The following is a 25,777-nucleotide window of genomic DNA, read 5'->3' on the forward strand; positions in this document are numbered from 1 at the left end:
CATTATGGCCAAACATTTCTATTTTTGTTTCATCTGACCAGAGGACATTTCTCCAAATTTCTTTTGATTTTCTCACAATGTCAAGCAAAGAGGTACTGAAGGTAGGGCCTTGAAATACATTCATAGGTACACCTCCAATTGACTCAAATGATTTCAATTAGCCTATCAGAAGCTTCTAAAGCCATGTCATAATTTACATACAGTATGTTTAAAGAATGTGACTTATCTTTGTTGTCCTGTTTTGTAACTGCACTTTAAATAAAAATCTAATGGAGGTTGAGAATAAAGGTTGACAGAATGAATTGACCAGACTTGAAGCAATTTATTATGTTAAAAGTTGTCTTTTTATTTGCACAGATATTCTATCCTGGTGACATTGTATTTCATACCGTTCATCATTGAATAAAATAAGACTTCATGTTGCATTCATTTGTTGCTAGATCTGATAATTAATACTCTTCTTTTTACAAAAACAAATCCTTTTTAAAATTCACCTTTGACAGTGTTGCATTTCTTAAAATACCAATAGAAACTTTTTGTTTTCACATTATTAATTGTGCTCGGTACAAAATATGCAAGTGAAGAACTCTCAAGTTTGACTTCATAGCAGTTGTACTCCGGGGTACGGGATCTGGGAATTGGGTTTAGGGGGTATTTACAATGGGTAAGACTTGTGTCATGTGATCTGGTGCGGCGCTTCGAGCATTTCCATGAGGAAAGTATCTATGGGCGTATCTCCTATCAGCTTGAAGAAGAAGAGGTGCTCCAGACACTTGAGGCCGATGGAGCGTAGTGCAGGCAGACGCAGCAACAGCTTGGCAAATCTAACCAGGAGAAAGTAGATAAGAGGGAGGATGGAGGATTGATTACTCTTGTCTGGGGTGTAATTTTAAAGCCTTAACAAATTAAATTTTATTTGTCACATGCGCCGAATACAACACCTTACAATGCAATGCTTACTTACAAGCCATTTTAACCAACAATGCGGTTTTAAGAAAATCTCTCTAAAAAAAAAGTAAGAGAGCCGCAGTAAATAACAAGAAGTACCGGAGCACCAAGTCTAGGTCCAAGAGGCTCGGCTATATACAGGGGGTACTGGTACAGAGTCAATGTGTCAAGGTGCGGGGGCACCGGTATTGAGGTAATTATGAACATGTAGGTAGAGTTATTAAAGTGGCTATGCATAGATAATAACAGAGAGTAGCAGCAGCATGGGGTGCAATGCAAATAGTCTGGGTACCCATTTGATTAGCTGTCCAGGAGCCTTATGGCTTGGGGGTAGAAGCTGTTTAGGAGCCTCTTGGACCTAGACTTGGCGCTCCGGTACCTCTTGCCGTGCCGTAGCAGAGAGAACAGTCTATGACTAGAGTGGCTGGAGTCTTTGACAATTTTTATGGCCTTCCTCTGACACCGCCTGGTATAGAGGTCCTGGATGGCAGGAAGCTTGGCACTACCCTCTGTCGTGCCTTGCGGTCGGAGGCTGAGCAGTTGCCATACCAGGCAGTGATTCAACTCGTCAGGATGCTCTAAATGGTGCAGCTGTAAAGCTGGATCTGAGGACCCATGCCAAATCTTTTCGATCTTAGTCCTGTGTTGATGCTTTGCCTGTTTGATCGTTCGTCTCAGGGTATAGTGGGATTTCTTATAAGCTTCCGGGTTAGAGTCCCGCTCCTTGAAAGCGGCAGCTCTACCCTTTAGCTCAGTGCGAATGTTGCCTTTAATCCATGGCTTCTGGTTGGGGTATGTACGTACAGTCACTGTGGGAACAACATACTCGATGCACTTATTGATGAAGCAAGTGACTGTGGTGTACTCCTCAATGCCATCGGAAGAATCCCGGAACATATTCCAGTCTGTGCTAGCAAAACGGTCCTGTAGTTTAGCATCTGCTTCATCTCACCACTTTTTTTATAGACTGAGTCACTGGTGCTTCCTGCTTTAATTTTTGGTTGTAAGTAGGAATCAGGAGGATATAGTTATGGTCAGATTTTCCAAATGGAGGGCGAAGGAGAGCTTTGTATGCATCTCTGTGTGTGGAGTGAAGGTGTAATGGTATACGCAAACCATGAAGATGAATTATGATTTATCGTCTTTAAGTCAGACTTAGCAGAGAAGGAATATGGGAAAAATAGAGCCTATATGGGTGGAGTAAAGTGTGATATTTTAAAGAGCTGCAGTGTCATATAGTAGGAAGAGTCAGACACATGAGACTGTTGAATGACTGGACATTGGTGTGTATGAGTGTGTCATTTACCGAGACTAGGGATTGGATTAAATCTATGTTGTGGGAGATCCATGTTATAGCTTGATTGAAATTGAAATGCAATGTTCCCACGTTTGCAAAGACTGCATTCACGGTAAAGGCTGAATTTGTCGGGCTAATTCTGAAATGTCCTTTACATTTTAGCGTGGGTCTTCTGGGATACTTCCACAATAGGGACTGAATGCAGCCCCAAATTAAGCAGAAAATGTATAAGACTGAAGGAGAGTGTGACTGTAAGAGACTGACCTGCCAGGCTGCTGCGGATATCTGTGTTTCGTGTAGGACTCCAGTGAGGCGTACACCTTCTCTCTCAGGGCCTCCACCTCTGTAGGATTAGACAGGCCCTTGGCATCTGGAAGCAAACAACATTCATAGACAGAAACTTACCCTTGTGCACACAGTAAACAGTACGTGAAATATATTATAAGTGTATTTCTAATGTATTTCTAAAGTCGAATATATGGTGGTCGGTGAGTTAAAAACTTAAAATGATTTAAAATATATAAGCTAATTGGACAACAATCTTTACTGCTAAAATGAATGAGGATGACCATCCTCCTCTTCCTCCCTGGACGAGCCACCTCTTGTATGATGATGGTAGTTACCTGGGTTGAAGAGAACAATGGCTCGGAGGCAGCCCAGCTCAGTCTTGTCCATCTGCATGTCTTTCATCTTAGACACCAGCTCCGTCAGCACCCTGGAGACCACAACACAGCAAGAAAATACACTGAAAACAAGTCAAGGGAAAAAACCATGGTAACACTTTATTTTGCAAATCCATCTATAGATGCTCAACAAACTATCATTAAAGACATTTCTACTACTGTAGAAATACCAGGGCTACATTTCTAGCCATGTTACATAAGATAAAGCTACAGTGTAGGCCACAGGAGGCTGCTGAGGGGAGGACAGGTGATAATAATGGCTGGAATGGAGTGAATGGAACGGTATCAAACACATGGAAACGTGTTTGCTGTGTTTGATACCATTCCAGTGATTCCGTTCCAGCCATTAATATGAGCCTGTCCTCCCCAATGAAGGAGCCACCAGCCACCTGTGGTGAGGGCTATGCGTTACTATGGTATCCATATTACACATGTCAAGGGGTTATACTGTTAAAGTATTTTTCTCCGACCTATCAAAGATGGAGCCCACCCCGGCACTGTGGGCGCTGCTGCGGTGTACGTGGAGCCCCGTGGCCAATAGAATACCATCCTTCACTGTCACAGAGCGGTGGGAGAACGAGGCAATGAGCAGCTCATTCCAACCTAACAGAGAGACAGAAAAACACACTGTGGTTAACTGGTGAGTTTAACTTGAATTGTGACTATGTTGTTGAGACTAGAACTACCTACGTGTCCAGAGGGGTAATTTTGTGCTAAGGAAACAGATCTGTGCAAAAATATACTGTATTGTTCTACCACCACGACTCATAGTAAATATTTCCATCAATGCACAAGATTAATCAATAGGTGTCTATGGTGTGTGAACAGGCATGGTGATCTGCTGTGCTGTAGCTGGAGCCTACCTGCTCGTAATAAGATGACCTGGTCGTCCAGGGGCAGCTCAGAGAAGTGGGGGATCCTCTTAGCCCACTCCACCAGGGTGAACAGCTGCTTGTCTGCTGCCTGGCAGATGTTGGTGACCGGGTCGTTCTTCTGTCAGATAGACAGAGACACACATGGACTATTCAATAATCAGCTTTGAAAGAGGACACTGAGTTTGGAACAAATAGACATGTGTAGAGTGACCTCAAGCATTCAGGACAACGAATATGATTTGACGTAGTGGAGATCTGTCCATAGAGAGAGAGAGAGAGATGGGTGGATGGATGGACAGAGGGAGGTTTGCTTACAGAGTTGCCTGCGCTCGCCTCCATACAGGCTTCAGTCTTGGGTTCGATAGCCAGCTCCGCATCCAGTATCTTCTCAACAGGCATATCCTCGTTAAAACTACTGGTAGACTCCACCTCATTATCACTCTTCTCCCGGCCCCGCTGACGCTCCTCCTGCACCGCTGCGCAGAGGAACACACAAACATTGAGTCACCCACACACACACACACACACACACACACACACACACACACACACACACACACACAGACACACACACAGACACACACACAGACACACACACAGACACACACACAGACACACAGACACACAGACACACAGACACACAGACACACAGACACACACAGACACACAGACACACACACACAGACACACACACACAGACACACACACACAGACACACACACACACACACACACACACACCTTCTCTCTTCATGCCCATAGCCAGACACTTCTGATAGCGGCAGTACTGGCAGCGGTTGCGCTGGCGCTTGTCGATCAGGCACTGCTTGCTGTCTCGACACGTGTAGCTGAGGTCCTTCCTGATGGTTCTCTTGAAGAAGCCCTTGCAGCCTTCACAGCTGTACACACCGTAGTGTTTCCCTGGAAAAACATGGAATATATAGAAGATCAATAATGTATCGATCAGATCACCTCTTAATGTAAATGAACTGTTGTTGTGTGGTTCTCTCTGGATGTTATCATCCTGTTAATGCCGTTAGTGAGGGGATATAATATGATGGAGCATTTCATAAGGAAATGTTTTGGCTTAGTTCTCCTGTAGCTATGTTGATGAAGGTGGTATGGTATACTAGTAGTAGGGAAGGAATATCTTCCAAACCATGTAACTTGTCAAGGGAAAAACTATGGTACAGTACAGTATGGTCTAGTCAGGTAACCATCTACAGTACAGTATGGTCTAGTCAGGTAACCATCTACAGTACAGTATGGTCTAGTCTGGTAACCATCTACAGTATAGTATGGTCTAGTCTGGTAACCATCTACAGTATAGTGTGGTCTAGTCTGGTAACCATCTACAGTATAGTATGGTCTAGTCAGGTAACCATCTACAGTATAGTATGGTCTAGTCAGGTAACCATCTACAGTATAGTGTGGTCTAGTCAGGTAACCATCTACAGTATAGTGTGGTCTAGTCTGGTAACCAGCTACAGTATAGTATGGTCTAGTCTGATAACCATCTACAGTATAGTATGGTCTAGTCTGGTAACCATCTACAGTACAGTATGGTCTAGTCAGGTAACCATCTACAGTATAGTGTGGTCTAGTCAGGTAACCATCTACAGTACAGTATGGTCTAGTCAGGTAACCATCTACAGTATAGTATGGTCTAGTCAGGTAACCATCTACAGTATAGTATGGTCTAGTCAGGTAACCATCTACAGTATAGTGTGGTCTAGTCTGGTAACCAGCTACAGTATAGTATGGTCTAGTCTGATAACCATCTACAGTATAGTGTGGTCTAGTCAGGTAACCATCTACAGTACAGTATGGTCTAGTCAGGTAACCATCTACAGTATAGTATGGTCTAGTCTGGTAACCATCTACAGTATAGTATGGTCTAGTCAGGTAACCAGCTACAGTATAGTGTGGTCTAGTCTGGTAACCATCTACAGTATAGTATGGTCTAGTCAGGTAACCATCTACAGTATAGTATGGTCTAGTCAGGTAACCAGCTACAGTACAGTATGGTCTAGTCAGGTAACCATCTACAGTACAGTATGGTCTAGTCAGGTAACCATCTACAGTACAGTGTGGTCTAGTCTGGTAACCAGCTACAGTATAGTATGGTCTAGTCAGGTAACCATCTACAGTATAGTATGGTCTAGTATGGTAACCATCTACAGTATAGTATGGTCTAGTATGGTAACCATCTACAGTATAGTATGGTCTAGTCTGGTAACCATCTACAGTATAGTGTGGTCTAGTCTGATAACCATCTACAGTATAGTATGGTCTAGTCTGATAACCATCTACAGTATAGTGTGGTCTAGTATGGTAACCATCTACAGTATAGTGTGGTCTAGTATGGTAACCATCTACAGTACAGTATAATCTAGTCCGGTAACCATCTACAGTACAGTATGGTCTAGTCTGATAACCATCTACAGTATAGTGTGGTCTAGTATGGTAACCATCTACAGTATAGTGTGGTCTAGTATGGTAACCATCTACAGTACAGTATAATCTAGTCTGGTAACCATCTACAGTATAGTGTGGTCTAGTATGGTAACCATCTACAGTATAGTATGGTCTAGTCTGGTAACCATCTACAGTATAGTATGGTCTAGTCAGGTAACCATCTACAGTACAGTATGGTCTAGTCAGGTAACCATCTACAGTACAGTATAATCTAGTCTGGTAACCATCTACAGTATAGTATGGTCTAGTCTGGTAACCATCTACAGTATAGTATGGTCTAGTCAGGTAACCATCTACAGCACAGTATGGTCTAGTCTGGTAACCATCTACAGTACAGTATGGTCTAGTCAGGTAACCATCTACAGTATAGTATGGTCTAGTCAGGTAACCATCTACAGTATAGTATGGTCTAGTCAGGTAACCATCTACAGTATAGTATGGTCTAGTCAGGTAACAATCTACAGTACAGTATGGTCTAGTCTGGTAACCATCTACAGTACAGTATAATCTAGTCAGGTAACTATCTACAGTATAGTATGGTCTAGTCAGGTAACCATCTACAGTATAATATGGTCTAGTCTGGTAACCATCTACAGTATAATATGGTCTAGTCAGGTAACCATCTACAGTACAGTATGGTCTAGTCTGGTAACCATCTACAGTATAGTATGGTCTAGTCTGGTAACCATCTACAGTATAGTATGGTCTAGTCAGGTAACCATCTACAGTATAGTGTGGTCTAGTCAGGTAACCATCTACAGTATAGTGTGGTCTAGTCAGGTAACTATCTACAGTATAGTATGGTCTAGTCAGGTAACCATCTACAGTACAGTATGGTCTAGTCTGGTAACCATCTACAGTACAGTATGGTCTAGTCAGGTAACCATCTACAGTACAGTATGGTCTAGTCTGGTAACCATCTACAGTATAGTATGGTCTAGTCTGGTAACCATCTACAGTATAGTATGGTCTAGTCTGGTAACCATCTACAGTACAGTATAATCTAGTCAGGTAACTATCTACAGTATAGTATGGTCTGGCCAGGTAACCATCTACAGTATAGTGTGGTCTAGTCTGGTAACCATCTACAGTATAGTGTGGTCTAGTCTGGTAACCATCTACAGTATAGTATGGTCTAGTCTGGTAACCCGCTACATTATAGTATGATCTAGTCTGGTAACCAGCTACATTATAGTATGGTCTAGTCTGGTAACCCGCTACATTATAGTATGATCTAGTCTAGGGCCTGTTGTGTTTTACCTGAGGATCGGTCCCCACAGATGGCACAGATGTGCTTGGACATGGACCCTGGGCTCATGCAGCCGTAGCTGTTCATGTGACCCAGTCCAGCTAGGCCTGGAGGAGGCTTGATGTCCTCACTGCTGCTCACATTGTTCAGAGAGTTAATCTACAGAGAGGGGGACATCGACAGCAGAGAGGGGGTTAATGGGGTAATGTGTGTGGGTGTCTCACTTTCGCCAACTGCATCACAAAGGTCAAAAGTAAAAAGTCAGCTTCCCAGTTTTGTTGAAGACAGAACTCAGCACTTCCCGGTTCAGCAAAGATCACAGTGAGTGATATATTATGTCAGTCTTTCTATGACAACATCCCTATTTAAAAAAATATATATATATTTCACCCTTTATTTAACCAGGTAGGCTAGTTGAGAACAAGTTCTCATTTGCAACTGCGACTTGGCCAAGATAAACCAAAGCAGTTCAACACATACAACAATAATAGAGTTACACATGGAATAAAGAAACATACAATCAATAATACAGTAGAGAGGTAAGGCAATAAATAGGCCATGGTGGCAAAGTAATTACAATATAGCATTTAAACACAGGAATGGTAGAATGTGCAGAATATGAATGTGCAAGTAGAGATACTGGGGTGCAAAGGAGCAAGATGAATAAATAAATACAGTATGGGGATGACGTATATTGGATGGGCTATTTACAGATGAGCTATGTACTATTTCAACCATGCATTAGCTACACAGTCAGTGCCTTCCTCAGTGTACTTGTGTGTATGCACGCGTGTCAATCAATGTGCATCATTCAAACATAATAGCCCACAGGTGTGCTAACGTGTGTTTGTATTCACTCCTCCCTTGTCCTTTCTGCCTCTGTCTCCCACCTTACAGGAAGTGTTTTTTCCTTTGTCATGTGACCTGTTCCCTCTTGGTGAGGAAGTAGCAGTTCACTTTGAATGTTTACTCTCAGTAAACACCCACAGTCAACATGGACACAAGGTTCTTAAGGAAGGGCACAAAATTATATCTGCCGATACCAGTTTGAATTCTAATTGAACTCAACTGAAAACACTCCATTGAAACCTGTTACATGCAGTTCCACATGAGAGCAGTAGAGGGAGGTAGTTGGTCATTAAAGAGCGACTGCCTTTAAAATCAACTAATCCCTTTGAAAATGGCCTATGTGGTATCGATATGAGTCATAAACAGTTAATATAGTGTCAAAATTGACAATAAAGTCTAAATAGGGTAATTTTTGTAATAAAGTCAGTCTGGTCTAAAACAGAGTTTGGAAAGATTTTGCGTTACAAAGGGTAAATGAAGGTTGGGTTTTGATTTGACGATGTCCCTTTGCCCACTATCATGGGGTGACCAGCTGCGGTGATTGCTCTCTATTCAATAGCATAGACAGTAAGGCTCCGACTTTGTTTACATAAGACAACACATTGTGCATTTTTTTTTACATGAGAACTACTGCACCAAACACCTTGGTTAGATATAAAATCGTGCAACTAAAACATCCTCAGCAAAAACGTCAAAAATAAATGACAGATTTCCTGAGTTATCTTAGATTAATTCTGGGGATTTTGAGGAAGTGAAATAGGCTCCCGTATCTACAGTGTCTCATGGGGGACAAACATCATTAACCAAACTGTATCGGTCAGAAAACACACATCCAAGACTGAAAACTTATTTTCAAATGAGCAATAGAAAAACACACGTGCCAATTGGTGTGCTCAGTTGCTCTTTAAGGAAACGTTATAAGCTACTCTGGGCCATCTAAAGGTATAATAGGGGTTACTTATATTTGTCCTGTTTTACACATGTACAATTGTTGGTGTGAAATGGAAATGTGTTTTTTTGCATTTCCCTCAGAGAGTGGGGTGACAGCCAGGGATCAGCCATTATAGATGCCGACCCTGGAGCAATTAGGGTTAAGTGCCCTTTTCACCTTTTCACCTAGTCGGCTCTCGGATTCAAACTAGCAACCTTTCGGTTACCGGCCCACCGCTAGGCTGCCTGCCGATCATTATCAGACCATGAAGTATTTGTGTTCTTTGAAATACTTTGAGTTTGATTGAGCCTGTCTAGAGTGCCAGAGGGGCGGGGTTTACACTTTAAGGACTATTCCATTGGTTCCATTGTGCCAGATAAGCTCAATCAAGCCCAGCTAAAATATTAGAAATAGAACAAATACTATTTGAACCCAGGTCTGATCATTAAGAATGAGAACATCCTCCTAAAACTGCATTATTCTGACAGTGAGGGATGTATGCGCTGTGCTATACAGGCATGCTCAAATCAAATGAAATTGTATTAGTCACATGCGCCGAATACAACAGGTGTAGACCTTACAGTGAAATGCTAACTTACGAGCCCCTAACCAACAATGCAGTTTCAAAAAATACGGATAAGAATAAGACATAAAATTATCAAAATATTAAGAGCAGCAGGAAAATAACAATAGCGAGACTATATTCAGAGGGGCACCGGTACAGAGTCAATGTGCGGGGGCACCGGTTAGTTGAGGTATTAAAGTGACTATGCGTAGATGATAACAACAGAGAGTAGCAGCGGTGTAAAAGAGGGGGAGGGGCAATACAAATAGTCTGGGTAGCCATTTGATTAGATGTTCGGGAGTCTTATGGCTTGGGGGTAGAAGCTGTTTAGGAGCCTCTTGGACCTAGACTGCTGTGTACGCGCGCGCACACGCACACACACAGGTTAAGGGACTATTGCAGGTCAAGAGACCAGCCTGTGTTTGAGTAGTAACAGAGCTTTCTGGCCCCTAGTCGGCCTACCGCTGTGTACTGTACTCTACTGTAGACTAAAAGGCGACAGGGTCGACACACACACACACACACTCACGCACATACACAAAGGCAACATATGCACGGATGACCTATATAGTTAGTCTACACACCACATCCCATGTCTCTCACTCCACACATATCAGCCATGGGGCCCTTGTTGAATACTTCATATAGCCTATACATTATTCACAGTGCTCTTTATGCTACCGACTGTTCTATACACATTTCTCTGTTGCTTGGCTCATTGAATGTGCCGGTTCATTGAAAGTGTCTATTTCTTTGAGACCAAAAGGGAGCTGCACTATTAGCGGTAAGAAGAAATCCAATTTTAACATCCTATTGGCAATAAATGGATCTGAATCTGACTATTGCATATGTGTTCCTATTTGCTTTACAGAAGCCTGTTGGCACAGCTGTCATTAGATGACTTCCATTTGTGTACTCTTTTCTGCTAGCTAGCTAGCCTTCAAGGCTTTAGCTTAGCAGGCTGGGTCAATGATATCTCCCTCCGACTCACTAGCCATCACGCCTCATTAGCTTAGCTCAGTTAGCTCCGAGTGGGACAGCCAAATACAATTCGCTCATCCCCTCTAGGGCAGGCAGAGGCCCTGCCAGTGGTAAAGGCAGGGACTGGGCAAAAGAATGGTCAGAAAAGGAGACATTCTAGATTCTATTTAATGCAGGACAGAACGGCAATGTTTTTTTTTTAACTAACTGAATAAAATGTTAACTTTTAAATTCACAAGAGTAAGCCTCTATTTTCCCCATTTGTTATCTATTTGGACTCGAAGTAAGTGGAAGCGCTGTCTCACTAATGGAGTGGGTACGAGTGAATTGAGCAACAGAATAGAATGAGGTTCTATTTCTAGGGCAGTGATTCAGTTGTAGTCTGTGGACATGAATGAGTCTGGGTCAGGCTAACCTAATGTAGCAGGCCTGAGCTGTGTTTCTTTCTTTCTGGTCCTGACGAGAGAGAAAAAAAACTGTCAGGGGAGGTTTTCCTCTGCACTGGTCAACCAATCCAGTAAATGTGGAGATGTTAAGATAGAGTGTTGCCTTGTTAACATCCAAAAGCAGAAGTTGTGTCACGGGCTTTTTTAATTTCCCTTGAAAACCAGATGCATTTTTGGCGACCCCACTGTGGGTGGGGTCAGGCTAGCCTTCTAGGTTCTGTTAGAACAGTGGTCACCAATCTCCAAGGCATTCCTAACAATGAAGCCTTGCGTTCCTATTTGTATTTATTTGTCTCAGGCTGTTGGCGGTAGGTGCACCTGATTCAGCTGCCCTACATGCCAGGTAGGGGAAGTGTTGCAATTTAGAACCATTTCATGTGTCTGAAGGTACAAACTCTGCCTTCTTGGAGGTCAAATCTGTTTGAAGTAACGTAGCAGGGGTAAAAGAAGCTAAAACAAAGTCGATACTGTGAGATTTCAAAATGTTTAAAACCATGACCAGAGAGACTGTCAACGAATACAGCAAAGAGCTGCTGTTTTTATGAATGAGTTCATGTTGAAGTTTTTACTCTTTTTATTCAACAGTTTTATAAACCATAAAATGTGCATTCTTCCTACCTCCACTCGTGCTACAACAAACACTGCAGCTGTAAAGAATGAGTAGGAAAGTGTATAGGTGGGCTTGCATTGTTATTATCAGCGGCTTGGGTCTTCTTTAATATCGAGGAATATTTCACTTTCTCTGGTCATTGAAGTAACAACATGAATTTGTGCGTGAGGCAGAAATAATGCGGTGTGACTCGAGCTTAACTATCAGCTGGAAGACGGTGTCTTTTTTTGGTCAGCGGAGGAAAGGGAGAGCGGAGGAACGTTAGGAGGTAGACCCTCCGGATGCTGCGTTCTCTCTCCTCTGAGACAATCAAATGCAGGCACCATCAGCCCAATAAAATACAAATAAAAAGCAAATGTATGCTCTCTCAGATGTGCCTCACATGTAATACAACAACGGATCTATTACCGGTGTGATCATATTGTCTACCTCTAATTGTTTAATATAATATAAAAAGTGGTCTGAACAACAATACATTGGCAGGGGAATTAAAGCAAAGCCAATATGCAGTGATAACGTATTGGGCCTATAGCCTACTGCACAAACCTCATTTCTACAATACTGTTTTTAATAGGTTAACTTTGCATAGGCTTACTTATTTCAAGTCCTGTAAAAATTATTCTGAGCAGTTGATCTCAACCTGCATTTTGACTCAGAATGTGATCTTGACTCAGAATGTGATCTTGACTCAGAATGTGATCTTGACTCAGAATGTGATCTTGACTCAGAAAGGGTTGGTGACCACTGTGTTAGAAGGATGCAGATGACCACTAAGGAGTCTGAGACTTCTGTAGTATCAGCTCTGACAGAGAAACAGTTAGAAATACAACAGGCCAGGAAAGGCTAGTCAGCTGGGTGTAGAGTAGTCTCCTTCAATTGGCATGGCTTTGAAGCTTGGCATGCAAGGCTAGGGCATTGAGAGACTCATATAAGTGACAACAATGTATCCAATGCAGTAGTTCCAAAGCTACTTTGGTGGGACGGCTCACCTGCTGTAAGGCCTCTCGTGTTTTTAGTGTGTTCGTGTTTAACAAGTGTGTGTGTATAGGCGTGAGCATAAATAATTGTCCAGGAGGCAGGGAGCCTAGAAGTTAAGAGTGTTGGGCCAGTAACCAGAAGGTCACTGGTTCTATTCCCCAAGCCGACTAGTGAAGAAAAATCTGTTGATGTGTCCTTGAGAAAGGAACTTAACCCTAATTGCTCCAGGGTCGTCGTCAATAATTGGCTGAGCCCTGGTCATGGTCTGTCTCAGGGGGAGTTGGGATATGAAAAAAATACATTTCCAATTCAAAAATAGGACAAATATAAGCAACTAATAATTCTGACTGTGAATACATTGACCATTACCTGTGTGCTGAAGCCCATGGTGGAAGTAGGGGGGATGGAGACACTTGGGGAGCCCAGAGATGACGAGGTGATGACTGAGTACGGCGAGCTGCCCTGCCCGTTGTATGGCGAGCCCAGGGTGCTCATGGGAGACGGGAGGGGCTGCCCGGGGTTGACAGAGGCACTGATGACGGAGGGGTGGTGATGATGATGATGGTGGTGGTGATAGGGGTGGTGGTGAGGGGGCCCCACCATGGTGCTGAGGGACTGAGATGGGGTGGAGCTCAGGTGCGAGACCTGCACAGAAGAACCTGTAATCAGAGCAAAAAACAGCCAATCAGAGATGAGAATGAAGGAGTTAGGAGACACGGCAATCAATAAAAGAACAGAACAGAATGGAACACAGCAGGGGTTTATTCATTAGAGCACACCGTAGAAAAGCTTGCTACAACTGAAAACAAGCATTTCTTATTTGACCAGTTCATGTAGTTGGTGCCTCATGAATTCGACCGTCATCTATATAAATTATATTGTCCTCAAAGACGATAACTGTTTTCATAGGGATCAATAAAGTGAAACATTCAGATGTTGCAGGTAGAAATCTACAGTGTAGAACCAAAACTCTAACCTATTCTAGTCTATTCCATATGAAAATAAAATGTCATGACTACAGCAAAAGACCTTGGTTCTGGTTCACAGACGGTGTGATGACCAATCAGACCAGAGAATAACAACTAGACCCAATCAGCCCCATTTCACAGCAAAACGAGGTGCTTGAGTAGACAGCCAGGGGTCCAAAATGTCCATCACTCCATTTAACCTCATCACTGATCCAGCTGGTAATGCACTGTGATGGACCTGATGTAGCCTGATGTAGCTGGTCGCTTGGGGGTCAGTGCATGGGGAAAACCTGCATAAGGGACTTCCATATATCACCAGAATAGCCCAAAAGGTCAGTGCAGAGACAGGCTACACTGATCTGATCATTCATAGGAGCTTTATAAGGTCATATTCACATTATGCATCAACATGAGGAAATGTCAGGGGGATGTTACAGGGACGCTAGAGGGATGATAGGGCAACATCATAGAGCTTTTCTCTATGACCTTAGCCAAAATAACGACAAATATTAGCCTACATCACGACGACAAACATTAGCCTACATAAGGAAAGTGAGACTTTAATGCTGCACAAAGATTGTTTTTTAGTTTGTATAGCAATTTGGGTTGATATGAAATTGCCATGATTGTATGAGAACAAAACGAACGAACAACAGAAGGTGATAGAAGGTTATTTCCCTTCCAAAACAAACCGACTAAAACTCCCATTATAAATCTGCGTCATCAAAAAAATCATATCAACAACCCCATTCCTACAGAAACATAATTCAACAAGAGAGGGCTTTATCAACTATCAAATCTATTTACATGTATGCAGATTGTAGCACGGCCAGCGTTTTCTTTCTAGCTGGAATATAGAATGACAGGTTGACATTTCAGGCCCCAACAATTTAAGGTTGGGCTGTTGGGCAGAGCTGTGTGTCACAGGGTTAATGGGGGGTGGCATTTGCATGGGGCATGGTTTCAGGGTCGCCATAGTCAGTCCTGGGTACAGTGATCTCTCTCATGTTACACAGGACAGAGTCTGATAGGTCAGCCAGACCAGCAGCGCTCGGACGCCAGTCTACAGTGGTCACTGATACTAGCATGTGCTAGTGGGGTTGGGACGTTTTGTGTGGCAGTGTTAAATGACTACTTGATTTTCATGCAGACAGAAAGTCTCTCACACACACACACACACACACACACACACACACACACACACACACACACACACACACACACACACACACACACACGCTTCACACCATAATCCACGCATTACAATAAACATAACGCTCACACAAATATAAAAAGGTTCTATCTATAAAAGTAGCAAGTCTAAAACAAGCTAAAGGAGGACAAAGGCACTTCCTCATATTGTGTAGTAACAGCTGTACCTTTAGCAGTTTCTCTGCCAAACCAGACGCAGGAAACCCCAATGTATATTTAGACAGGTTGAACAGAATCTAGAAAATAAATGTGTGCGTGTCTGTGTGTGATCACACACACACTTTCACCAACTGTCTACTATTGTGCCACAAAGGTCCAAAGACACCAACACACAGCTTGCCATTTTTGTTGAAGACAGAACCCAGCACTTCGTGTTCAGCAAAGATCACAGTGAGTGATATATCATGTCAATCGTTCTATGCCAACAAATACATACCCACATACTTCAGTGAATTAATGTATTAGCTATTGTACCTAGCATACAGTCAGTGCCTACCAAGTCAAAGTATATTACTATGGACTATATGTATGGTCGAAGTGGCCATATTGCTCCCACAATATCTATGTTACTCACTGTCAAAGTCAGGAAGGAGCATCAGGGGCTGGTAGTTTACGTACATATCTAACTCTGATTGGCTAATGTCTATTAAGTCGCTTTCCTCTTTTCCTTCGGAATCTCCGACACCTGCTATGATTCTCATGTCTGCAGGCGATACCGCGGAGGATCTGCAGGGGGCTTGACCCTTCCAACGCAGGCGGCGGGCTGGCAGCCCCCGATCATGTGTGTGTGTGTTACAAGCAGCTGTAGAGTGGCACACACACACACACACACACACACTCTCTCTCTCTCTCTCTCTCTGTCTCTTGGCACAGCTCCTCCTGTGATATTAATGCCTGCTAAATGTCAAATTCCAACAGCAAAGAGCCTCACACACGTACAAACACGTACACGTGTACACACACACACACACACACACACACACACATTAATAGGTATATTTGAGCAACACACACGTACACATATGAATGTAAATGAGTATGCCACCATACAAACATCGTCTGGGTTAAGTGGTTTAGAAGTGGTTTTTCACTGACTTTTATAGAGATACCATCATCATAATAAAAAAATATGATCAGTGAGCGCCTTAGCTTAATCATGTAAAAAGCAGGCCTGTGGCCTTTTGGCCTGGTCTGGTCTCCCCTGTCGTATTCATTATGATCTGAGAGCCAAAACTGATCATAGAAAAGCCCAGGCCTGGTGTGTGGAGACAGAGCCCACTCATTCCTGTCTAAATGGAGATGATGTCTGATCAATCAGGGACCGTATAATCCTCTTAGCCTCTGTAAGCATCTCCAACCTGGTTATTTACTGTGTGTGTGTGTGTGTGTGTGTGTGTGTGTGTGTGTGTGTGTGTGTGTGTGTGTGTGTGTGTGTGTGTGTGTGTGTGTGTGTGTGTGTGTGTGTGTGTGTGTGTGTGTGTGTGATGGGATGTATATTAGAGGTAGTGGGCTGGAAGCGGTTGAGTGGGGGCTTGGTCTACACGGCAGCATGCTGAGGCACTGTAGAACACATTTCCCAGTTGCTCGTTACATGACAAACATACACATTCATTCACACGTGCAGTCTCTGTCCCTGTTCCATGTGTCTAAAGGGATTTGGCCTAGAAAAGGAGAAAATTCTATCCTGTCTGTCGGATGGGCTCTCTCAAATACCCAGTGGGGGATTGGATGACTTTTTAATTAAAGATGTCCCTTCTCTCTTGTAGATTTGTCCCTTTTTCCTGTTGAAATGACAGAAGATGCACCGAGCAGACATCATTAACTTGTATGGCTTAAGTATGAGAGGAGAGTGAAGTGAAATAGAGTCCATTCAGTCCAACTCAAAGCTTCACATTCATTGATAAAACAATTCAGTATTACATGGGAGGATACAGTAACTTTGCTAACAGTTACTAATGGGAATATGGAGTCAACTGCTGATATACTGTATTCGTAATGGCTTGGGACCACTGGTGAATGGATTCATGCACTAAACCAGATATGCACTTTTTCCTTGTTCACGTATCAGGAAATCACACTGTATCAATTCCTATGGCAGAGGACATCTATTTCCAAGATGATTGTTCAACGTTGGTCTGACCAATCAGAATCTATGCTTCAGGATTGTTTTGATCATGCGGACTGGGAAATGTTCCGGGTCGACGTATACACTGACTCAGTGACTGGGTTTATCAGGAAGTGCATACGGGATGTTGTTCCTACCGAGATGATTACAATTTATCCATCCCAGAAACCGTGGATAGATGGTAGTATTCACACAAAACTGGAAAGTGCGAACACCACATTTAACCACATCCAGCTATGACCTCCGTAAGGCAATCAAAGAGGCAAAACGCCAGAACAGGGACAAAGTGGAGTAGCAATTCAACGGCTCAGACACAAGACATATGTGTCAGGGACTCCAGACAATCATGGATTATAAAGGGAAAGCCAGCCACATCGCGGACACCAACGCCTCGCTCCCGGACAAGCTGAACCCCATCTTCGCCCACTTTGAGGAAAACATCGAGCCACCACCGTGGGCCCCCTCCGCTCACGATGACTCTGTGCTCTAGTTCTCCATGGCCGACGTGAGTAAGGTATTTAAGAGTGTTAACCCTCGCAAGGCTACCGGGCCCAGACGGCATCCCAAGCTGCGCCCTCGGAGCATGCGCAAACCAGCTGGCTGGAGTGTTTATGCACATATTCAATCTCTCACTGTCCCAGTCTGCTGTCCCCACTTGCTTCAAGATGTTCACCATTGTTCCTGTACCCAAGAAAGCGAAGGTAACTGAACTTAATTAATATCCCTCCATAGCACTCACTTCTATCATCATGAAGTGCTATGAGAGGCTAGTTAAGGACCATATCACCTCCATCTTACCTGACACCCTAGACCCACTACAGGTTGTATTCAGTCCCAACAGATCCCACTGCCCCAACAGATCCACTGCCCTATCCCACCTGGACAAGACAAATACCTATGTAAGCATGCTGGTCATCGACTACAGCTCAGCCTTTAACACCATAGTGCCCTCCAACCTCATCACTAAGCTCAGGGCCCTGGGTCTGAACCCCGCCCCGTGCAACTGAGTCCTAGACTTCCTGAGGGGCTGACCCCAGGTGGTGAAGGTAGGCACCAACACCTCTGCCACGCTGATCCTCAACACGGGGGCCCCACAAGGGTGTGTGCTCAGCCCCCTCCTACACTCCCTGTTCGTCCATGACTGTGTTGCCACGCACGTCTCCAACTCAATCATCAAGCCTGCTGACGACATAGCAGTGGTAGACCTGATTACCAACAATGACGAGACAGCCTACAGTCCCTTCAGGACTACTACAGCACCCAATGTCACAGGAAGGCCAAAAAGGTCATCAAGAAACAACACCTGAGCCACTGCCTGTTCACCCCACTGTCATCCAGAAGGCGGAGAGTACAGGTGCATCAAAGCTGGGACTGAGAGTCTGATAAACAGCTTCTATCTCCAGGCCATCAGACTGTTAAACAGTCATCACTAGCCGGCCTCCACCCAGTACCCTGCCCTGAACCTCAATCACTGTTACTAGCCGGCTACCACTCGGTACTCAACTCTGCACTTTAGAGACTGCCGCACTAGGTACATAGAGTCATTGAACACTGGTCACTTTAATAATGTTTACATACTGTTTTACCCACTTTATATGTACATACTGTATTCTAGTCATGGCTCATCCTATATAACTACTGTTGTACACACCGTTTCTATTCATATACTGTCCATACTGTCTATACACACCATTTTATACACTGAGTATACCAAACATTAGGAACACCTTCCAAATATTGAGTTGGCTAGATGTTCTTTGGGTGGTGGACCATTCTTGATAGGGACGGGAAACGGTGTCCCCAGTGTGCCTGGCACCTACTACCATACTCCGTTCAAAGGAACTTACATGCTTTGTCTTGCCCATTCACCCTCTGAATGGCACACATAAACAATCCATGTCTCAATTGTCTCAAGGCTTAAAAATCCTTCTTGAACCCGTCTCCTCCCCTTCATCTACACTGATTGAAGTGGATTTAACAAGTGACATCAGTAAGGGATCAAAGCTTTCACCTGGATTCACCTGGTCAGTCTATGTTATGGAAAGAGCAGGTGTTCCTAATGTTTTGTACACTCAGTGTATACATTTTGTCTCATATGATACATAATGTACTGTAACCAAGACAGAGTACCTCTCTCCTATAGCTACACACCAAACTGCACCATTTGACTGTTATCATATTACTTACAGTACATTGTGGTTTGACTTTTTAATAATTCAACCCTGTTACATTTAGACATGTCAACCCTGTTACATTTAGACATGTCAACCCTGTTACATTTAGACATGTCAACCCTGTTACATTTAGACATGTCAACCCTGTTACATTTAGACATGTCAACCCTGTTACATCTGTTATATCAATCTAAATTTGTGATTTTTACAACTGTTTTGGCTTTTCAGCAACACTGTCATTATAACATCATGATAAAAGACAACACATGCTACATACAACTGTTTATGTATTCACATAAATAGCCTTGGACATGTGACAGTGACATAAGACCATTACAAATGCATGTGGTAACAGGTGTTCAATCAACCATTTCATACATGTTCACCATCATTCCATGCATCTTCATGAGTCTGTTTTCTAAGCATTGTGTAACATCATATACAATGAATAAAGTCAACCACATTCTGAGTGGGTTCCCACCGTATATAGAAACCCTGATCTCGCTCTCTCTCTCACTCTCTCGGAGGTTAACATTTCCATCCTGGTGTCTATTTCATGTCCTGATTAACAGAGGTGGGGGGGGCAGGGGAAGTCATATGCCATGTGGCCAGGGGGTAGCAGGGGAGGGGCTTACCGTCTGTGGATTTTGGAGAGGGAGTGTGCACGTGTGTGTGTGTGTGTGTGTTTGCTTGTGTGGGGGGGGGGGGGGATTAATGGGGATTATCCCCCTGGAGGAGATGGTATATTGAAGCAGCTCTATAGAGCTTTTGGGCAGGGGAGGAACGCAGGACATGGTGCTGCTGTACAGAAAACAACTGGACCTTCTCCAAGGCTAGAAGCTTTTCAATACTGTGCCTTCACTGATCTCCGTCTCTAAGAAACTGGCCACTATCTCTGACCACAATTGAACTCACACAACAAAAACAAATTCCCAAAAAGCTAATAAACATCTCAACATTGAGATGTTATGTACAAGCAGTTACTGTATGGCATAGAAATAGAATCACTATTTATGTAGATGCTCTATAGGCTATTCTATTCAATTCCCCTATAATTCTACAAGAGACTACAAAGTTCTGAAGTTTCCATAAAGAGTAAAGCCAACCACGAGCCCCTCTATCTGTGGAGCAGCACTGGTCTCCTATTCTACTGAAGCAGTAGCGTTGGCTACCCAGACTGGGCCCACTACAACTGGGGCAGAAAAATTACCAATTAGATAAGGGAGCTGATTCACAATCACAAGCCTGCCGGGATACACATCAGAGCACCGCGCCTGGCCCTGACTAAATGTTATCTAATGGCCGGGCCTGCCAGCCCTGTATGTTGACACCATTTCTGTCTCTGCTATTTCTGAGTTTCCTCCATACAAAGAGAGACAGACAATCAGAACAAATTACAATAAAATGACAGAATGAAGAACAGAGCGGTGTATAGGAGATATTGGTTATAGCATCAAAGCACAATGAGTCGGGTACAAAAGACTAGCTCACGGCAACAAGCGCGGTTGAAAGCGGAGAGCATGGCAGCAATAAGGTTATGATGAGAAGGCAGACAGGGACCTGAGATTAATCCTATATGTTGGATCAGGTCTGGACGTAGCCGAGTTACTCTCAACTCCACGATGTACATCACATTAAAGGAGTTGAGAGGAGACGACTGTGGGCGGACTGAAGCTACAAGTACATAGAAGGTCCTAAGTAATCCCATTAGACGGACAGAGAGACAGATAGACAGACAAATCCACAGACAGGTACACAACACACACAACTACAGAATGCTCACACACACCCACACTCACGCATTTGACGAGTACCAAGCTACATACTAATAACAGGTGTCTTGTTAAATTCCAAGTAAGATCGAGGGAGGGAGAGAGAGAGAGAGAGGGAGGGAGACCAAAGGTGCCACTTGATCTCCCCACTCTCTTCCCTCTCTTTATCTCCTAACCCCTTTACAAACACAGCAGCACATAGAGGGCCTCTCAGTGCCCAGGACCCAACACAACACAAGCCTTGTACTACCTATTAAGGGACATCATCAAATAATTGTTAATGAAACATGAGGCCCATGTTGGGTCATCGGATCCCACTGTGTGGAGAGAGAGAGAGAGAGAGAGAGAGAGAGAGAGAGAGAGAGAGAGAGAGAGAGAGAGAGAGAGAGAGAAAAAAGAGAGAGAAAGGGAGAGAAAAAGAGAGATAGAAAAAGGGAGAAAGAGAGAGAGATAGAAAAAGAGAGAGATAAGAAAAGAGAGAAAGAGAGATAGAGAGAGAAAGAAAGACAGAGAGAAAGACGGAGACAGAGTGAGATAGAAAAGGAGAGAAAATGAGAGAAAAGGAGAGAAAAGAGAGAAAGAGAGAAAAAGATAGAAAAAGAGAGAGTGAGATGCAGCTTATCTCTCAGTAGGCCGTAGTTCCCAGGAGAAGACTCAGAAGTGGATACTCATCCTGTGGAGCACTGCTTATGCTCCAGACATGCTATAGCACTGAATAAATCAACATTAGTTTATGTGGCTTCACCCCAGACAGACAACATTGACTTAGTCTATCTGTCTTTCATATCAGTCGGTCTATCGATCCATCTACATGTCTGTCTGTCTGCCTGAATGCTTGTCTGTCCATCAGCTTTCCCGTCTGCCTGACGGTCTGGCTGTCTGTGGTGTGAAGCTCAATATGAACTGATGGTGATTTATTCAGTGATATCAGGAAGTCTCAACACTGATTATAATGAGTACTACAGAGAACACTGGTAGTTAAATCAGACTGCCATCCCAGTTCTATACAGTATGGGGGCAATTAAGAGGGAGCGCGTAGGAACGAAGCATGCTAATGTTAATGAATAATTAACAAAGTATAACTAGGGGGACCTTTTGGGGTATTTGAGGAATCAGAGTATTTCCTGACACCCTCTTCTTGTTCTACTGTTGATGAATATAATACAGCAACATCTGTTGCCAAACCTGTGTCTAAATGTCATCTTATTACAACAGCATTTTTCTGTTATTTTTAAGCAGACATTTATGTAACAACCTTTTCATGAACAAATATGGTCAGCGCTGAGAATTATGTCAATGGTATAATAACGCATGAAGAGACATGTTCAATAGCAGGTTTTTAGCAGGTTTAGAGTTGCTGATTTACCTGATGGCTTGCAGACAGGGGAAAACAAGTATGTCAAACTACAGTATGGAGCCTGAACTGAAAGTAGGCCAAATAGTGTACTGAAGTTCATTGATCTTTGGCTGACACCAGTGGAGAGGCTGTAGACCCAGGATGCTGCTCGTGTTGACTTACCCTGTCTACAGACAAACTAAAACACAGCATGGTACCATATGTAAAAAATACCAGATTAACTCTCGCTTTTCATTTCCAAAAAGCTTCCACTGAAATGGGTCATTGTCTTCTAGTCCTGCTGTTCCAACACCGACAGAATTGTCCTATTTTGGCCGAGAGAAAATAAAGTAGCTTACAGTATATTATAAACTCGGTGGTTTGAGCCCTAAATGCTGATTGGCTGACAGCCGTGGTATATCAGACCGTATACCATGTGTATGACAAAACATTTATTTTTACTGCTCTAATTACATTGGTAACCAGTTTATAATAGCAATAAGGCACCTTGGGGGTTTGTGGTATATGGCCAATATATCATGGCTAAGGGCTGTATCCAGGCACTCCGTGTTGCGTCGTGCTTAAGAACAGTCCTTAGCCGTGGTATATTGGCCATATACCACACCTCCTCGTGACTTATTGCTTAATTATAAACTCGGTGGTTCGAGCCCTGAATACTGATTGGCTGACAGTTGTGGTATATCAGACCGTATACCACGGGTATGACAAAACATTTATTTTTATTGCTCTAATTACTTTGGTAACCAGTTTCTAATAGCAATAAGAGGCCTCCTCAGGCCTTACAACAGGTGTTGTGAAGTGAAGTGCTTACTTATAAGCCCCTAACCAACAGTGCAGTTTAATTTTTTTTTTGCCTATGTGAGAGGCTCAGTCAGTGGACGAGTGTTAGTAGGCTTGTGTTGTCAAGGGTCCGTGCTATCTGGGATCCTTGGGACATCCCAAACCAATTGAAGTTGACATTTAAAATGGTTACGGTTAGGGTTAGGCAAAGGTAGGATTTAAGGTTCGGATTTAGAGTAGGGACGTCCTAAGGATTCCAAATAGCACTGACCATAGTCAACAGGACTGATCCCATGTCAGCCTTCCTAATCACCATTGGCAGTGAAAACCAGAATGACTTGGCCACATGACTTGTCACTCTCTTTGACTGCTTGCTGCAGGAAGAGATCATGGCACTCACAGCCGTGACCATAGCACCATATATATGGCTGGTTCCTACTCCACTAACGTGTTCTGCCATTGCATTGGTGCATTACAGTATGTGTTACTAGTGAATTATATTTCATTGAATTGTGACCTAATGTGAATTCAATGTGAAATCAACAATAATTGGAACCATGTCATGTGATTTAGGTTCAAAGTTGGGTGAAAATAATTACTAAATTCTCCAAATTCCTTTACTTTGATAACTTTTTGCAAATCAAATCAGTTTTCCACGTTGATTCAATGTCATCACATATGGGTTGTTTTTTCTGACGTAGAAGCAACATTGATCCAACCAGTTTGTGCCCAGTGGGATCATAGCAGAAGTCAGACCATGCCAATGTTGAAATAAAACAAAGTCCACCGCTGCAGAGGAGACGAACCCAAACAGATGAACCTGTCCCACACTCATTTGTTCACATAACTAAACCCTAGAGAGAGAAACAGTGTGAGAGAGAGAAGAGAGTGGACGAGAACAATAGAGTGAAAGACAAAAAGAGAGAGAAAGAGAGAGAGAGAAGTAAAAATAGATCCAGATGTCTCAGATTCCTGGTTCAATGTGGGATAATGTCCTCTGTAGCAATATGAGCATGTCATTACACAAACATAACATGCAGAGAAAGTCATGGATTTGAGTCCATCAGAATCCTCTCTGTAGCAGTATAATTTACTGCATGCATGGATTCATGCTTGTTCTGGTAATAATCCACTAAACTGATTCAGTGACATAATTGTTGTCACACTTTTGTCTGTTTTTTTAAATGAATTAATTATTGACAATAGTTGGTGTTATAGATTGTAATGATCAATACTTTTACACTAAAATCTAAATATGAACAGGGAAATGATACAGTCGCCTAGGCTTTGTGGAAATGTAATAGAATAGAAAATAATGTGCATCTCCAATACAAAGACAGAAGAAGTCTTTGGGTCCACAGGACTGCTTATTCGTGGTTTGTTGTGGTGTGGCTTCATTGTCGATCTTTGATTGAAAAAAAATATGATGATTCAATTAAGGAACAATTTCAACCAATTAAGAATAACCTGCTAAAGAGAAGTAGAGCTTGCAGTGAGAAAACAATCGTATCGCCCTACCCTCTCAATGTGGTCTTCTTGACGAACTTTCCTCGAGAACAGCCGTGAGGTGAGTGAATATATGGCTGTCGAATGGATAAGCGCTTCTGTGCCAAGCCAGACCCATAAATAAGAACAAGGCAGCGAACAGTTTAACAAGAGGCGCGTAAGAAAGGACATAAATTACAAAAGCGCAATTAAAGTGCCAACCCCTGACCCTGACTGAGGAGCAGAATCACTATCAGCTGACTTGAGCATTGGCACTGCCTCCTTGTCAATCAATACACATTAGGCGCTGGACAAGTGTTAACTACATAGATAACGTTGCCACGCGGGATTTATTGCAGTCCGTATAAAGTCGACTGTGCAGAGGGAATTCGGAAACTAAACAAACACAACACAGAGAACTGCAAGAGCAGCCTATGCGGGATATACCGCAAGACTCAAGACTTAATAGAGAAACGGAAAAATATACTTACTTAGATGTAGATAAGAGTCATTGTTATCCATAACTGTATGGACGTTATTATTATTGTACGTTTTTTCTCTCCAATATGAACGTTCTTGTTTAGCGTTCATAGGGCAGCATCTCTCTGTGAACGTCGTCCCCGCCTTGACTGAGTTCTCTTCTTACTGTTGCCTGACTGGGCTACCACACACGGAGGGGCCCAGCGGAGGGGGTGGCGAAATCAGGAATCCCACTGGGCAAAAACAGGTTGAATCAACATTTGTTCCATGCCATTAAAAAAAAGCAATGTCATGATGCTGAATCAATGTGAAAAACTGATTGGATTTGCAACAGGCCATCACTATAAGGGAATTTCGTATTTCGTTACCCAACTTTTTACCTAAATCCAATGGCACGGTGATTTTTTTTCTTCTTCACAATTCAGGTTAGATGACAACTCAACCAAATCTAAATCAAAACTACATGTTGAAATGACGTATGTGTCTAGTGGGATTCTCCCAAATGACAACCTTATTTGCTTAAATTACAAATAAT

General features: G+C 43.0%; 1 protein-coding gene across 3 annotated transcripts; it reads right to left on the reverse strand.

The window, feature by feature from the left end:
- Positions 1-321: 321 nt before the first annotated feature.
- Positions 322-25,418, reverse strand: LOC135558567 (retinoic acid receptor RXR-gamma-A-like). Of its 3 annotated transcripts, none has more exons than XM_064992453.1 (10): positions 25,254-25,418; positions 13,259-13,548; positions 7,541-7,688; positions 4,544-4,723; positions 4,119-4,279; positions 3,792-3,921; positions 3,399-3,531; positions 2,869-2,960; positions 2,510-2,612; positions 322-824 (listed from the first exon to the last, which is right to left on the reverse strand). In XM_064992453.1, exons 1-10 carry the CDS (start codon positions 25,351-25,353, stop codon positions 677-679), a joined length of 1,485 nt encoding a protein of 494 aa, XP_064848525.1. In that variant the 5' UTR covers positions 25,354-25,418; the 3' UTR covers positions 322-676. The 3 variants fall into 3 exon arrangements, with proteins under 3 accessions (XP_064848525.1, XP_064848523.1, XP_064848526.1); XM_064992451.1 differs by having other exon boundaries at positions 2,510-2,615; XM_064992454.1 differs by lacking the exon at positions 25,254-25,418 and adding an exon at positions 24,796-24,945 and having other exon boundaries at positions 2,510-2,615.
- Between the last annotated feature and the right edge of the window lie 359 nt (positions 25,419-25,777).

This window comes from Oncorhynchus masou, chromosome 17 (genome assembly GCF_036934945.1).
Source record: "Oncorhynchus masou masou isolate Uvic2021 chromosome 17, UVic_Omas_1.1, whole genome shotgun sequence".
Classification (NCBI taxonomy): Eukaryota; Metazoa; Chordata; class Actinopteri; order Salmoniformes; family Salmonidae; genus Oncorhynchus; species Oncorhynchus masou.

Excerpts from the sequence above, each read along its gene's own strand:
- LOC135558567 (XM_064992451.1), bottom strand. The coding sequence starts at position 25,353 with ATGAACGCTAAACAAGAACGTTCATATTGGAGAGAAAAAACGTACAAT. Across the intron at positions 13,549-25,253 it reads TGACTCTTATCTACATCTAA|GTTCTTCTGTGCAGGTCTCG; the intron begins GTAAGTATATTT and ends CTCTGATTACAG. Across the intron at positions 2,616-2,868 it reads CATTGTTCTCTTCAACCCAG|ATGCCAAGGGCCTGTCTAAT; the intron begins GTAACTACCATC and ends GTTTGCTTCCAG.